The sequence below is a fragment of the Balaenoptera borealis genome (assembly GCF_965194805.1).
Source record: "Balaenoptera borealis genome assembly, chromosome: 13".
Lineage (NCBI taxonomy): Eukaryota > Metazoa > Chordata > Mammalia > Artiodactyla > Balaenopteridae > Balaenoptera > Balaenoptera borealis.
This window is the reverse complement of record NC_138870.1, coordinates 67,405,477-67,421,877: the sequence shown is the minus strand read 5'-3', so window position 1 is coordinate 67,421,877 and position 16,401 is coordinate 67,405,477. Positions and strand designations below refer to the sequence as shown.

The following is a 16,401-nucleotide window of genomic DNA, read 5'->3' as shown; positions in this document are numbered from 1 at the left end:
TAAATTGAGGAGCTATCTATAAGGTCTAGCTGTGCCTCAGCCATTACTCTTAGGTTCCCTTTGTCTTCTTCACGAGAAGTCCCAAACTGCCTTAGTTAATTCGTATGATCAGAAAGAATTGAATTTTTATTATCAGGTTACTTTTCTTGGCAACTGAATTCAACCCCCTCCTCCTGCCAACCTGCTTTTTTTGTGATGGAGCATGAGAGTGTGCTTTGTAGGGTTTTTAGCACTGTGTTTTGTTTTATCTAAAGATCCTTTGTCACATCTGTCTTAGCAGAATTTTGTAGCTTCTGTCTTTCTGGCAGAGATGCGTATGTGTGTCAAAGTCTTTTAGGTAGCTGGAGAACCATCCCCAAAGGTGAAAATCTCATTTGTAGTGTGTTGAGTTAGCCATGTTAATTATTGATTGTTTAGTGTAGATAAACAACAACAACAGAAAACCTTTCAGAAGTTTCTTGATTCCATGCAGTTATTGGTACACAAAATCTGCATACAAGGTTTTTCCCTTAGAGGTGAAAAATAGTGTAAAATTATGAAATTAGTTCATTCTGTGAGAGAGACTAGGAATTCACAGTGCAGTGGTACACTTGTTTATTATATTACAGATACATTTTATGTATGGGACAATGGTTCCCAGACTGTCTGCCTTAACTTGGACATAAAAATAGATTTTGATGATAAAAATAGATGTCAGTGGGAAAAGAGACTTGTTGACAAGCTCTGCAGTAAAGAAATCTGTTTAATCCAGTATTTCCTAAATTTAACTATTTTTAAGAACCCTTTTATTAAAGACCATTTATTAACCTTTTCATTTTAGTAATTTCATGGAAACAGTTTGGGAAATACTACAGTAAATTTTTGTGATGAACTGCATTCAGAAGGGCTGCATGCTGACAGTTGTTTCAGGAGGCAAATTGAAAATTTAGGTGTTTTTATTTCTGCCTTATTACTTTCTCTTTTGACTAGTTATTTACATTTGAAGGAATGTCAAAACTCCATAATCTGTAAATGTAAAATACTGGCATCTTTTTATAACAGTCTTGGGAAAATGATCAAACGAATGAATTATGCAGTAGAAAATTATACATATCCTTTTCCCTCAATGCAAAGGAATGTATAAAAGCTGACTTTTCTTCTTGCTATTCATATGCCCTCCATCCTCAAAAATAAATATTGAAGGAGTAATAATTTTTATTGTTTATTAGGATAGCTCTGGTTAGTTAGAAGGTTATTTTCTTTTATATCAAATACCTTTTTACTCATCAAGCATGAGTACTGGTACATTATCAGGTGACTGTTATTTATTCTGAAGTTATAATTTCAGATTGTTTGGCATATTCAAGAAATGGAGCGTGGTCCATTGTGATTAGAGCTTTGAATTTGTGGAAATAGAGTGATAGGTCTAAATTTAGATAATAGCTTGAAGGACTACCTTACCACATTTAAGAGGAGTGGAAATACAGGTGAAAAGACAGATTAGAGATTAAGTAGAGAAGGGAACAGGATATTTGGATACACACAAATGGAAGCAATGAAAACTGATATAAATGCCTTTTACATTCATCAAAAATCCAGCAATGTAGCTGTTATTTATCACCACATAACAAATTACCCCTAAACTTAAAATGTCAAACATTTATTACCAAATTTTCTATGGTTAAGGAATTTGGATGTAGTTTGTCTAGGTACTTCGATTGACTTCAAGCTATTGGCTGGGACTTCATGTCGTCTGAAGGCTTAACTTGGGGTGGGGGAAGTGGGGGAAGGATCCAGTTCAAAGCTCATTATTGGCAGGTCTTGCTTCCTTGCCACATGGGCCTCTTAATAAGACTGCTTCTTGACACTGCAATTGAGTTTTCCCAAGTTGTGAGCAGTTTGGGAGAGGGCAAGAGAGGGTTCATGACAAGGTGGAAGCTACGATCTTTTAATAGCCTAGTCTTAAAAGTGACGTACCATTACTTCTACCTCATTCCGTTTGTTAGAAGCAAGTCACTCAGTCTGGTCCACACTCAAGGGGAGGAGCTTACACAAGGATGTAAACTTGAGGATGAGGCAGGAATCATTGCTATTTTAGAGGCTACTTACACAAGCATCAAATTAAAATAATTTTTGTGGTATTCTACATTCCTCAACTTATATTAGTAAATACTTAACAGTTGGTTCCTATTTACTATGCCTTGCTCCCTAGGAACTGTTTATTTCTCCTTTTCTTACTGTTCAGCAGAGTACTTGAAAATCATTTATATCTTCACCTTTTTTTTTTTTTTTTCTCCTCTGCTCTCCATTTGAATGTTTGGTGCTCCTCTTATTTTGTGACTTGGAAGTATTAACTCCTGCTCCCTTAAGTCTTCCATTAATGGTCCCAGAAATGCAGACTAGCTTGGTAGGCTAAAATGGAAAATAATATTTGGTTAAAATAACCAAATAAGATTTTTTTTTCAATTTTTTCCCTCAGGACCGAGACTCATATATTCTTTTTTTTTTTTTTAATTTTATTTAATTTATTTATTTATTTAGTTAGTTAGTTATGGCTGTGTTGGATCTCGTTTCTGTGCGAGGGCTTCCTCTAGTTGTGGCAAGTGGGGGCCACTCTTCATCGCAGTGCGCGGGCCTCTCACTATCGCGGCCTCTCTTGTTGCGGAGCACAGGCTCCAGACGCGCAGGCTCAGTAATTGTGGCTCACGGGCCCATTTGCTCCGCTGCATGTGGGATCTTCCCGGACCAGGGCTCGAACCCATGTCCCCTGCATTGGCAGGCAGATTCTCAGCCACTGCGCCTCCAGGGAAGCCCTGAGACTCATATATTCTTAACTTCATCCTTGATATTTTTTGCTAAAGCATGTCTGAATATAGCAGAACAACTACCAGGTTCTCAACACTTGTTAGACATATCTTTGCTCTTTCGTTTCTGAAAAGGATGTAGAAATATAACTCCAAGGCTTAGATTGCCTTTTCCCTAATTTTTTCCACCCATTCATGTCATGGTATATCAAAAAATTTGCCTTTCCCTTCCCAAACCTCTCCCTTTCCCTTGAATTTGATTTTTTTAATATATAGAAATATATATTTCAATTTTTAATATATAGTTTTAATTCTTGAGGTTTTAGAAAAGGTATACTGAAATAATCCATGTATACTAGAATGAGGAGAATTTTAGATTAGAGAGGTTTTATTGTTTTGTAATTTTATCTATATATATGTTTATTTCTGATTAGACTGAATTTATTGCAGGAAGTGTTTGGCTCTTTTTTTAACTTTAAGAAATGTGCTATATGCTGAAAAAGGAAAGTAATAATAGTTGCTCGGTGGATGTTGATTATCCATAACTAACCATCATTCATTTAGGAAACATTATTTTAGAATCTCTGTGCAAATTCTTTGATATACTTTTATTTAAAAGGACATATTACGTATACTATTTTAATTAAAATGTGTAAAATTGAGTTTTGCTTTAATTTGCCAAAAGAAAAAAACCTGAATACTGAAGTAATGGTTAAATTTTAGATAAATTTTGTTTATAACTACAGAGTATTTCCTTAAATATTCCTTTAAGATTAAGAAAACAGGCTATGAATAATATCAATACATTGCAATAGGATTTTTTTTGAACCACGTTCCGATTTTAGAAAGATCATACTACTCATTAGGAAAGATTAGGAAATCAGCACTCATTCGTTTTTGCTCTTCTCTCCCCTAATCTTGTTTTGTTAGCTGTATTAATATTTCTACCTTGTTAGAATTTATAATATTTACATTATTTTTGATTCACTTGTTATGAGTTTTGACCATTGTGTCTTGATTTCTGAATTTATTTTAATTGGCTGAATTTTTTGTTAAATAGGGTTTATCTTCTTACCCTTTGATCGTGTGTTTTTTTCATTGTGTTGTTAAGTAGCACCAAAATATGGGGCATTTCCTTTAGTTTGTCAAGTTGCATTTTCTTCCACACTGCTTTCTCTACCTGAATTTTTACATACTTACATACCTATGTATATTTAAAAATTTTATTTCATTTTTTCTTCCCCTTTATTTTGTCTCCCCTTTATTAAATTCTCATAGCTCTCCAGGTTTGACATAGGCTTTTCTGATCACATTTTACGTGTGCTGTTTGTGCCTTGTTTATTTCTTTAGCTGATCAGTTACTGGGGATATCAGTGGTTCTCAATCTAGTGTGTTTTTACAGTTTAGATGGGGAGCCTTTTTAAAGTGGAAATTCCTTAACACCATTCTCAGAGATTCTGATTTCTCCTTTCTCCTAAATCTAGGTTAAGTTCTCTAGTTAAGTCCATAGCATTTATCATGCCTCTTGTTATTGTTTGTTTAGTTATCTTTCTTGCTTGCTGGACTGTGTAAGCTTTATAAGTATAGAAATCTGGTTTATATCCTTCCCCAGTGTATTCCTAGCAGCTGGCATGGTATCTTGCTGTAGTGGGCACTTAATAAATATTTATTGAATTAATGAAGAGTCTGTGCTATTTATTGGCCACATATTTTGCTGAGCACTGAAGAAATTCATCAAGAAACAGATAGCTGGGCTTCCCTGGTGGCGCAGTGGTTGAGAATCTGCCTGCCAGTGCAGGGGACACAGGTTCGAGCCCTGGTCTGGGAAGATCCCACATGCCGCAGAGCAACTAGGCCCGGGAGCCACAACTACTGAGCCTGCGCGTCTGGAGCCTGTGCTCCACAACAAGAGAGGCCGCGATAGTGAGAGGCCCGCGCACCGCGAAGAAGAGTGGCCCCCGCTTGCTGCAACTAGAGAAAGCCCTCGCACAGAAACGAAGACCCAACACAGCCATAAATAAATAAATAAATAAATAAGTTCCTTTAAAAAAAAAAGAAACAGCTAACAACTATGTGATTTTCTTTTTTGTTTTGGAAAACCATGAGAATTTTATGTCCTTACTATAAGGTTTTTGGAAAATAACTCAATGACTTTGACTTCTATTAATTAACATTTTGGCATATAGAGGCATACCTCGGAGATATTGCAGGTTCGGTTCCAGGCCACCGCAGTAAAGTGAATATCCAAATACAGCAAGTTACATGAATTCTTGGGTTTCCTAGTACCTATAATAGTTAAATTTACACTATATTGTAGTCTGGTAAGTGTGAAATAGCATTATGTTTTTAAAAGAGTGTACATACCTTAATTTGAAAATACTTTATTGCCAAAAATGCAATCATCTGAGCCTTCAGTGAGTCATAATCTTTTTGCAATATTAACATCAAAGATAACTGATCACAGACCATCATAACAAATAGAATAATAATGAAAAAGTTTTGGAATATTGGGAGAACTACCAAAATGTGACACAGAGACACAGAGTAAGGAAATGCTGTTGGTAAAAATTGCACTGATAGACTTGCTTGACCTAGAGTTGCCACAGACTTTCAGATTGTAAAAAAAAAAAAAAAAAATGCAGTATCTGCAATGTAAGAAAATTCAGTATCTGTGAAGCACAGTAAAATGAGGTATACATGTATTCTTCCAGAGTCTTGAAAAGGAATATCAATGAAGAGAATTGAATCATATTATACATACTCCTTTGTAACCTGTTGTTGTTGTTGTTTTTAATTGAATTGCATAAAACAGTATGTAAAAGCTTTTATTACTTCCCCTGAAATTAAATTATTTTCTTATTGGTATATATTCATTGATTAAACACCTCTAGGTCAGTGTGTGATCATGTCTGATAAAGGAATTTAACAAGGAAAACAGCTACCTGTAGCTGGCTTTCTATCTCCAGAGCTCAGACAGTAATGAAACCTGGCAAAGGATTTATTATGTATAAAAAGATTTCTTTAACTCATCTCTACTCACGTACCCACTTTTCTTTTATTAATGCTATTTTGCTTTTATTTTTTAGGAGGTGAACTTTTTTTCTTTATTGGAGTAAAATTGCTTTACAATGTTGTGTTAGTTTCTGCTGTACAATGAAGTGAATCAGCTATATGTATAACTATATCCCCTCCCTCTTGGACCTCCCTCCCCCCCCTCCAATCCCACCCATCTAGGTCGTCACAGAGCCCCGAGCTGAGCTCCCTGTGCTATACAGCAGGTTCCCACTTGCTGTCTATTTTACACATGGTAGTGTATTTATGTCAAACCTAATCTCCCAATTCGTCCCACCCTCCCCTTCCCACCCTGTGTCCACATGTCTGTTCTCTAAATCTACGTCTCTATTCCTGCCCTACAAATAGGTTCATCTGTACCATTTTTCTAGATTCCACATATATGCATTAATATATGGTATTTGTTTCTCTCTTTCTGGCTTACTTCACTCTGTATGACTGTCTCTAGGTCCATCCACATCTCTATAAGTGACCCAATTTCGTTTATTTTTATGGCTGAGTAATATTCCATTGTATATATGTACCACATCTTCTTTATCCATTCATCTATCGTTGGGCATTTAGGTTGTTTCCATGTCCTGGCTATTGTAAATAGTGCTGCAGTGAACATTGGGATACATGTGTCCTTTTGAATTACGGTTTTCTTGGGGTATATGCCCAGTAGTGGGATTGCTGGGTCCTATGGTAGTTCTATTTTTAGTTTTTTAAGGAACCTCCATACTGTTCTCCCTAGTGGCTGTATCAATTTACATTCCCACCAACAGTGCAAAAGCATTCCCTTTTCTCCACACCCTCTCCAGCATTTATTGTTTCTGGATTTTTTGATGATGGCCATTCTGACCGGTGTGAGGTGATACCTCATCGTAGCTTTGATTTGCATTTCTCTAATAATTAGTGATTTTGGGGCTTCCCTGGTGGTGCAGTGGTTAAGAATCCGCCTGCCAGTGAAGGGGACACGGGTTCGAGCTCTGGTCTGGGAAGATCCCAACTAAGCCCGTGCACCACAATTACTGAGCCTGTGCTCTAGAGCCCACAAGCCACAACTACTGAGCCCACGTGCCACAACTACTGGAGCCCGTGCTCTGCAACAAGAGAAGCCACCGCAATGAGAAGCCCGCACACCGCACTCACCGCAACTAGAGAAAGCCTGTGCACAGCAACAAAGACCCAGTGCAACCAAAAATAAATAATTAATTAATTAATTAAAAAAATAATTAGTGATGTTGAGCACCTTTTCATGTGCCTCTTGGCCATCTGTATGTCTTCTTTGGTGAAATGTCTATTTAGGTGTTCTCCCCATTTTTGGATTGAGTTGTTTGCTTTTTTGATATTGAGCTCTATGAGCTGTTTGTATATTTTGGAGATTAATCCTTTGTCCCTTGCTGCATTTGCAAATATTTTTTCCCATTCTGAGGGTTGTCTTTTTGTCTTGTTTATGGTTTCCTTTGCTGTGCAAAAGCTTTTAAGTTTAAATAGGTCCCATTTGTTTAATTTTGTTTTTATTTTCATCACTCTAGGAGGTGGGTCAAAAAAGAGCTTGCTATGATTTATGTCAAAGAGTGTTTTTCCTGTGTTTTCCTCTAAGAGTTTTACAGTGTCTGGTCTTACATTTAGGTCTTTAATCCATTTTGAGTTTATTTTTGTGTATGGTGTTAGGTAGTGTTCTAATTTCATTCTTTTACATGTCACTGTCCAGTTTTCCCAGCACTAATGCTATGTTGCTTTTAAATTGCTTAGTATTTTTATCTGCTTGTTTTATTTTCCAAAGTAGATTATAAGCATCCTGAGAACAGTACTACATGATCATTTGTTTTAGTCCATTAAGAAAAATTTGCTGAGTAGCACTGTTAGGTATTGTGGGATATATAAGACAATTTCTATGCTTAAGGGATTATAATCCAGTAGTGAGAAAAGACTGGAACACGTGCAACAGTAATAAAGGCAGCATGTCTTATACAGTACTTAGTACAGTTTTATGTACACATACACTAGGTCATAAACACCTGCTCATTAAGGAGAGGTTTGCATTTTATTTTGCTTCATTTTACGTGTATTTATTATGGACTTGCTATATGACAGGCAGCGTGCATGAAGGAAACAAAAAGAATATACTGTCTACTGCTGGTCCTTGTATCCACCAAAGTGGCTGGCTCATTGCTTTATATATAGTAGGCAGTCCATAAAAATTATTTGTCAAAGAATGATCCCGAAGTTTAACATTTTTATATCCATAAGGATTCTAAACTCTAGAAGTAATATTCTTCCCTTACTGAGTCCTCAAATAAAAGTCTTTGGCCTCTAAAGATCTAGGTTTGACTTACTACTTTATAGATCTTTATCAATAAAGGAAATAACAGCTGTGTAATAAGAGTAGATAAAGTGTGTGTTTTAATCTTGGAATAATTATGGTTTCCAGTTTTTGGCATTCTCATTCAAATACTTAGTACTTGTTAGATGAAGTATGAATGTTTACGCAATGTGTCGATTATAGTTGGCCCTCCTCTACATCCAAGGGTTCAACCAACCAAGAGTTGAAAATAGTCCACAAAAAAATTCCAGAAAGTTCCAAAAAGCAAAAGTTGAAATTGCCGCAAGCTTTCAACTCTTTACATAGCATTTACATTGTATTTACAACCATTTACATTGTATTAGGTATTTTAAGTAATCTAGAGATGATTTAAAGTATACAGGAGGATATGCGTAGGTTATAATCAAATACTACCCCATTTTATAGAAGGGACTTGAGCATCCGCAGATTTTGGTATCTGCAGGGAGTACTGGAACCAGTCTCCCACGGATACCAATGACTATACTTTTCCCCTAGAAATTTTTTCTCAAAAGAGTTTTTTCACATTTTTGTTATAGTCTTTTTGCCTTGTCCAGTTCATTCAATCCACAAAGATAAATTGGATCTTCTCCTTGTCAGGCATTGTGTCTCCTGTGGATACTATATGTATTATGTAAGTCTGAATTTTTCTTAATCCCAAGGAAGAATTTCCCATGGTTTAGCCATTGTGTATAGTCTGTGTTTTGAATTTTATTCTTCCAATCATTTTATCATTTGAACATATGATTTATTGTAAGGCCAGGTCTTTATTTTTATGTCTAGAGATCCTACCTGCTTATAAGAAATAAGATAAGAAAGGCAAAAAAAAAATCATTGAACTAAAATGCAATGCTGAACTTACTTGTTTTCATTATTAAATATAATAGATGATCTCCTAAGATTGTACATGCTCATTTATTTGCCAGTCTCAATGCAAGACCAAGGTATTTATCGATATTTTTTATTGTTTAGTATGGGAATGCTGCTCAGAGTTCTTCATTATTTTTCTTGTGTAAACTACACCTGTGATTCCTCCTTTGATATGTCCAAGTTTTCTTTAAAATAGAACAAAAACTTGTTTGGACATCTCCAGTTTACTTCCTCTTTATGCATACTCACTGACATCTGTGTAACCCTGAATGCTTAGGGCATGGACTATTTTCTGGTATATCTACAAATTTCTGTTCCCATCAGTTGAGTAGAACTGAGTTTTCCTTACGAAGAGTCATAAAGAGTTGTTTCAAGGAAGTGGAAATTGTTTTAGAGAACTTCTGTATTCAGATTAATTTGTCTTTTACCTTTCAATAATTAACTGTGTTAGTAATGATTAGGTGCAAATTGTAAGCATTTCATCTAATTGACTATAATTATATTTTCACCTAAGTTGGCATAATTACATTTATACAACTAAATCTTTTCCTTTGTTTTACTCTCTTGTGGTTGTATGTAATTTGTATGAATGAGCTTATTTAAAACTTCTATATGTAAAAGTTTGTTGGAAGGAGGTTTGAAATCCCTAAAATTTTCTTAATGCATCTTTTAAAATTTAATCATCCTCTTAGAAATCATTAGTAGATAGGACTTTTACCACAAGTGGTACTACAAAGAATATTTGACAAGTCTCCACCATTTAACTTTGTTTTGTAATTTTAAAGGGATGAAATAGTAAGTTTTGGATGAGAATTGAAAAAGAAAAAATATTTTAATGGGGATGATTGAGCATTTGGATTATGTATTGATATAAACATAATAGTACCTCTATTTGACAGGTACTACTCTAAGTGATTTATATATTAATTCATATAACCTCTCATAGTAAACTTTTGAAGTAGGTACTATTGTTGTCCTCATTTTCCAGAGGAAATTGTGGCACACAGGATGTTATATAATTGACCCAACGACAACCAGCCTACTGGCAGAACTGGATTAATCCCAGACAATCTGGCTCTAGAGTCTGTTCATGAAAAGGAATATAACAGTGTTAGAATTTATTTCAAATGCTGTTTATTTTGTAATTGTGATTGTACTCAATTGAATTGAATGGTTGCTAAACACATTTGTTTTTATCTCTTCTAGGAATGAAATTTAATGATTTTTCAACTCCACGTGCCTCACCCAGAATCTGTCTTTAAGGCATGGACTCTGTCTTCTTAGAGCCAACTTTGTGTAGCCCCTTTATAATTCAATTCTTTGTTATTAGGCTTTTCAACTTTTTCCTAAAAATGAGTGGGGAACAAAGGTTGTCCTTGCGCTAACTTGCTGAGAAAAATAACTAGGCCCCCTTTTCAATAAAAACAGATGTTTTATGTACTTGAACTAGTTTATTGAGATAGTTTATAGCTCAAGTTGACAAAGCTGCCTGTACCTGGGATTAAATGACAAAAGTGTCTTCACACAATCATCTATTATTGGTAATGGTTCGGAATATGTATTTAAGAAAAACTTAAGATAAATCATGTCAGATAAGATTTTAGAAGTATATTTGAGTCACTCTGTTTCTGTCCATATATGGCTTAATAAACTGACCATATTTAGTCAGATATTTAAAGTCAGCAAGTCATATATCTCTTAATGTACTGCATGTGTTAGCTTTTGATTCTCTTAGCAACAATATTTTTATGGGCATGTCTGCCAGTTTATTGTGTATGCTTTGTAAATGTTCAGGAGAACACTGAACAATTTACAACACAAACTTGAGATTCCTTTATAATATATGTTTTACAACGATGTTTTTAGCATTTAATTTATATTTAAACATTTCAAAAACTTATTACATTTAAACAAAATAAAGGCACAAGCACATTTAACATTAACTGCTTTAGGTATTTTTGTTGATGTTTCTTAAGTTATACTGACTTAAAAACAACCATTTAAAATCAAAATCAGCAACATTTCATTTACTGGGGAATAGCTATTCGTATATGTTAATTTTTTCAAAGAGCCAGGGCAGTCACCTTCTTAAAATGGAGAAACTTTAAAAATTAACCGTTTGTCCTGAGAATCTTTTATCTTCACTGTCAAAGAATTACTCATAAGATGGCAAATAAGACTCTGTTCTGGATCCTGCCTACCTTTATCCTCCCCATATGTGACTTTGCATCTTCATACACCAGGAAGTGTTTGTTACTTGTTCATATGTTAAGTTCAGGTGTAGAGCCTCCTCCAGGAAGTATTCCCTGACTACAACCATTCTTCTTTAGTTCTTCTCTTCTTGGCTTCCATGGTAAGAAGTGTACAGCCATATAACTGTATTTATCATATTCATTTTGATATTTTTATTTACTTGTGTATTTGTCTTCCATACTAGATGATGAGCTTCTTGAGAACTCTCTTTAACTGACTGAATAAAATACCACAAATGTCTTTGTCCTCCAAGTAGAATATACTGATTATAATTTAATTTAACCTTTCTCGTACTATTTTCATAGAAATCACTTCTCTACATTCTTTCCCTGAGTGATTTTAGGTCCCATTATTTTAATTATTACCTTAATGCAGGTAATTCCCAAATAGATATTTTTATCCCACATTCATTTTTAAGCTCTAGATCTGCATATTCAGGTGGCTACTGGATATGCATCGTTAGATAAGTATACAGACACCTATAATCAATTCAGCATATCCAAAACTAAAGTTATCTTTCTTCCTCCAACCTGCTTTTCGAACCTGTGGTATTTGTTTTCATGAATGACCTCTCCCTGTCCCTCGCCCTTCAAATCCAGTCTTTAATTAAGCCTTGTACATTTTCTCCCAGATTTCTCTTAACATCCATTCTGAGTAACTGGTGTTGCTCAGTTCAGGCTCTTCTATCTTCATACTACTTCCAGTAATCTTTCTGAAATACTGATCTGATCATGTCAACCCTTGCTTATAAACTCTGAATAGGTTTTTCAAACATCATCTACCTGAAATTCTACAGTGTTTTCTCCTACTTACTCCTACTGCTGAATTGAGCCACTATTACTGATGGGAGTGTAGCAGGTTTTCTTGATCAGTAGGAGTAGAAAGTAGGTTGAAAACCACCTCTAATGTCAAATCCTGTCATCTTTGCATTACGTTCAGATTTTTTACCCGCAATATATTCAGACCTCTTACTACCTAGCCTTATTCTGTTTTATAACTTGCAGATACTATCTACCACTGGATGATTTTCTGTTCATTTATTCCATACATTTTTTAAGTCATAGTGCATCTGCTCAGTGAAGTTCCTTCTAGTTGAATTGCAAGTTGAACAACTCCTATGTAATCTTCAAAACCTTGCTCAAATGTATTCTCCTTTATGGACTGTCTTAATCACAAGATCTCTTTATGTTCCCAATGATATTTTAGTACTTTCTACCCACTGCTATTATACCCTTATGTAATCATTGTTGTTTATGGACTAACTTCCTATACTAATGTGATCTTTTCCCTTCCTTGTATTTCTAGGGCCTTAGCATGTATAATTTTTAGCATATATAATATGAGGAATAGCCAGAGAAATTAGGGATACTTGGCCTATAAAAGAATATGTGAGAATTTGGGCAGTGGGGAGAACTCATAATATTTAAAGATTATCAGTTAAAAGAGAGATTCCATTTGATACATGGAGCCTCGGGAGGCAGGGGATGGAAATTAAAGGAAGACATGTTTTAGCATGTGCAATTTAGAGAAAGATAAAGTGTTTTATACTGGAGATAATATACAGTAGGTTTTTAATACATGGTAGCCTATTTTTTTCTTTTTCTTTTTTTTTAAATGAGGTATAATTTGCATACAATGAAGTACACAGCATATAATTCAGTGAATTTTTACATATATATATGCCTATGTAAAAAATCAGAAAGCTAGGGAACATTTCCAGTCTCCAAAAAGCTCCCTCATGCCCCTCCTATTATTTCCCCACAAATTTACCAGAATTCTGAGCTTTATAACCAGGGATTAGTTTTGCCTGGAAACTTACAATTTGTATCCTTTGTGTCTGCTTTTTTTCGCTCACGTATTATGTCTGCAGGGATTATCCATGTTGTTGAAGGTAGCAATAGTTTGTTCTTTTTGTTTGTTGTTCTTTTTTCGTTGATGTATAGGATTCTATTACATGAGTAGACTCTCCCCATATACACATACATTCCACCCCATTTATTTATCAGTTCTATATAACTTTAGTAGATACTGTCAAATGGTTTTCTGAAGGGGTTATATGAATTTTACACTTTTATCAGCAATTGGTTGTTTCTCCATATCCATACAGTAGATTTAATATTTTTCATTTAAGAATCAAGGCTTAGATTTTCTTTTTATGTAAACACTACCTATTCATTGTACACATTTTGAAAATAAAGAAAAATTTAAAGAATAAAAATTATTCATAGTCTCACAACCAATGATAATGACTATTATATATTCTTCTAGTCTTTTGTATAGTTTTTAAAGTAAAATTAGAATCATATTAGGCAAACTGTTTTGTATCCTTTTTAAAAAACTTAATATATTGTGAGCATTTCCCATGTATCTTTATTATAATTTCTTGTTTTGACGTTTTTCTCCATTTTTTAAAAACAATAATCATATTTGTATTAAAAAACATTTATCAGGTAGTTTTATATTTTTATATCAATGATAAAATCAAAATACTGTTTTGGAGCCTGTAGGAATTAAAAGAGGTTGAGAGAGAGGAGAATACAATTTAATATCTTTTCTCAAGGAAAATTAATGCTTAAACTTATAAATTAGATCTAATATTATTTCAAGCCACTGTGAGTCATTAGCTATCTCAAATAACATTTTATAAACTACTTCATAATACAATAGAATTTTGATGTTTCTTGTTATTAGATAGCTGTGGTTCTCAAATCTCTCCTACCCTTTAACCACTGCTCCTTGAAAAACACAGTTCTTTTCCCACGCAGTATATACTTAAACTTTATATGAATGTTGTTTATATATACTCATTTACCATTTGCTATGTGTAAAGAACTGTTTGGGCACTTTGGGATCTTGCCTTCAGATTGCCTGTAACTTGTTCCAAAGGGAAGAATCATGGATATATAAGAATGTTAAATATGTTAGGGAATTTTAGAGATATGTAACCCACCAGCTTCTTTCCTCCACTTGAAAGACAGAGCCCAAAAAGATTAAATTACTTGTTCACAGCTATAAAATTTGTGGCAGAGCCAGAACTAGAGCCTACAGCCAAACACTTGTCAGTGTTTTTCCACTTTAGATGTAAAGTACTTTGTCCTTAGTGCTTTTCTTGACACCAACTTTGTCATTTTTTCCCCCCCTAGGAAAAAGCTACTAAAACTGTTTTCTTTTGCTTCTGTGATAGGTAAAGGAAAATTGGTTTTATTTATACAGCAAGCACTTATTAAGTGCCTAGAATGTATGATATCCTGTTTCAGAGACTGCAAAATAGGTGAGAAATAGTTGGTGAAATAGGAACATCTGTGGATATGGTGTTAAGTGTGGAAAGAGCTTATTTTTTGGAATCTGAACATCTGTGATAGAATCTCAGCTCTATCATTTCCCATCTCTGTGGCTTATTCAGGCTACTTGATCTCTTTGAATCTTAGCTTTCTTGTTCATTTATTCATTTATTGAGCCCCTACCACATGCAAAGAATGGTAAAAGGTGCTGGGGATACAGCAAAATTCCCATTTTCGTGAGGGATTTTGTGAGGATAATATATACAAATCAGTAAAATAGATAAAGCACCAATCATACTACTTGGCACAAAGTAAGCATTGAAAAAAGTTCCCTTCTTATTTACTATAGGCTGCGGTTCTCAAAAGTTTTTCATCTCAGGACCCCTTTATACTCTTAAAAATTATGAAGGACTTCAAAGAGCTTTGTTTCTGTGGGTTGTATATATTAATATTTACAATACTAGAGGTTAAAACAGAGGACTCTATATATTTATTAATTCATTTTTAAATGAATTAAAGCAGTACTTTACCCATGTTATAGAAATGGCATTTTTTAATTAAAATAACTAATTCATTTACTCCTGAAAGCTTGAATTTTATCATTGGCAACAAATACTGTTAGTTTTTTTGACAGACTTTGTTCATTTTCAAGAAAATTTCTGCCAACATTCAAGTTAGACTAACTATAGTTTGCCATTTAAGTAAAAATGTATTCCATAATGGCCTATATGGGAAAAGAATTTTTAAAAAAGAGTGGATATATGTATATGTATAACAGATTCACTTTACTGTACACCTGAAACTAACACAGCATTGTAAATCAGCTATACCCCAATAAAATTTTTTTTTAAAAATTATATTCCATGGAAAAAGTGGCTAGATCAGCTTGCAAATTAATTGCACAAGTGTTTTTCCTCAGGGCAGTCATTATACTTGGAAGAAATGCTTTATGCATGCTTCCTGTCTTGTTCCACAGAGTATTTAAAAGATGTATATTCAAGAGTCAAAATTTAATACAATTTATAGTTTTTACTGCATTGTCAAGGACATTCATAAGTAAAAATAGCTTGGGAAAGAAAAACAACCTGTGAGTGCAGAGTGGTGAATACAAGGACAGTAAAGTGCTGTGTTTTTTGTGTGTTTTTTTGCCACTGCCTTGATTTATTCTTAGACAGAAACATATTTACCACTAGTGCTTTTGCACCCTCAAGTGCACATGTCAACACAGTGAAAAGGGGAAGTACCATCTTAGTATTATTTTGAAAATAGTTTTGACTTTGTCACCTCCCTGAAGGGATCCCACTCCCTGAACAGACCACAGTTTGGGAACCACTGCTATAGAGGATATTATTGGTACTTAATTATAATGTTTTGATTGTTTCCATGTTGACATGTACTTGTTTTCCTCATGGGGTTGGCATAAAAAGTCTAGTCACATACAGTATTGTTATATGGGTATCTAAGCAAGGACTACTAAAATTTAGGTAGTACCATTGGCCTACTTCATAGCAGTACAATCGAGACGGCAAGAGACTACCTTATAGAAAGTATGTTATAAAAGCTTCAAAACAGGAATTTTATTCTATTAATGTGTTGTTGGCAGTACTGATTCAAAGTTTTTCTAATCCTGCTTTCTGTTTTGTTTTTAGGCTTGCATTGATGACAATGTTGATATGGTGAAGTTTCTGGTAGAAAATGGAGCAAATATTAATCAACCTGATAATGAAGGCTGGATACCACTACATGCAGCTGCTTCTTGTGGATATCTTGATATTGCAGAGTAAGCTAGTTCTGTGTTTGTTTTTATCCAAATACT

General features: G+C 34.4%; 1 protein-coding gene across 12 annotated transcripts in view; it reads left to right on the top strand.

Moving 5' to 3' along the window:
• The window catches only part of PPP1R12A (protein phosphatase 1 regulatory subunit 12A), a 148,333-nt gene that overhangs the window by 42,453 nt on the left and 89,479 nt on the right, over nucleotides 1–16,401 (top strand). For 11 of the 12 annotated variants that reach the window (XM_082351558.1, XM_082351560.1, XM_082351566.1 and 8 more), the window contains exon 2: nucleotides 16,235–16,365. In XM_082351558.1, the coding sequence (XP_082207684.1) occupies nucleotides 16,235–16,365 (131 nt within the window). Of the gene's footprint in view, nucleotides 1–14,488; nucleotides 14,576–16,234; nucleotides 16,366–16,401 lie in introns of all 12 variants that reach the window. The other variant, XM_082351568.1, reaches the window with a different exon arrangement.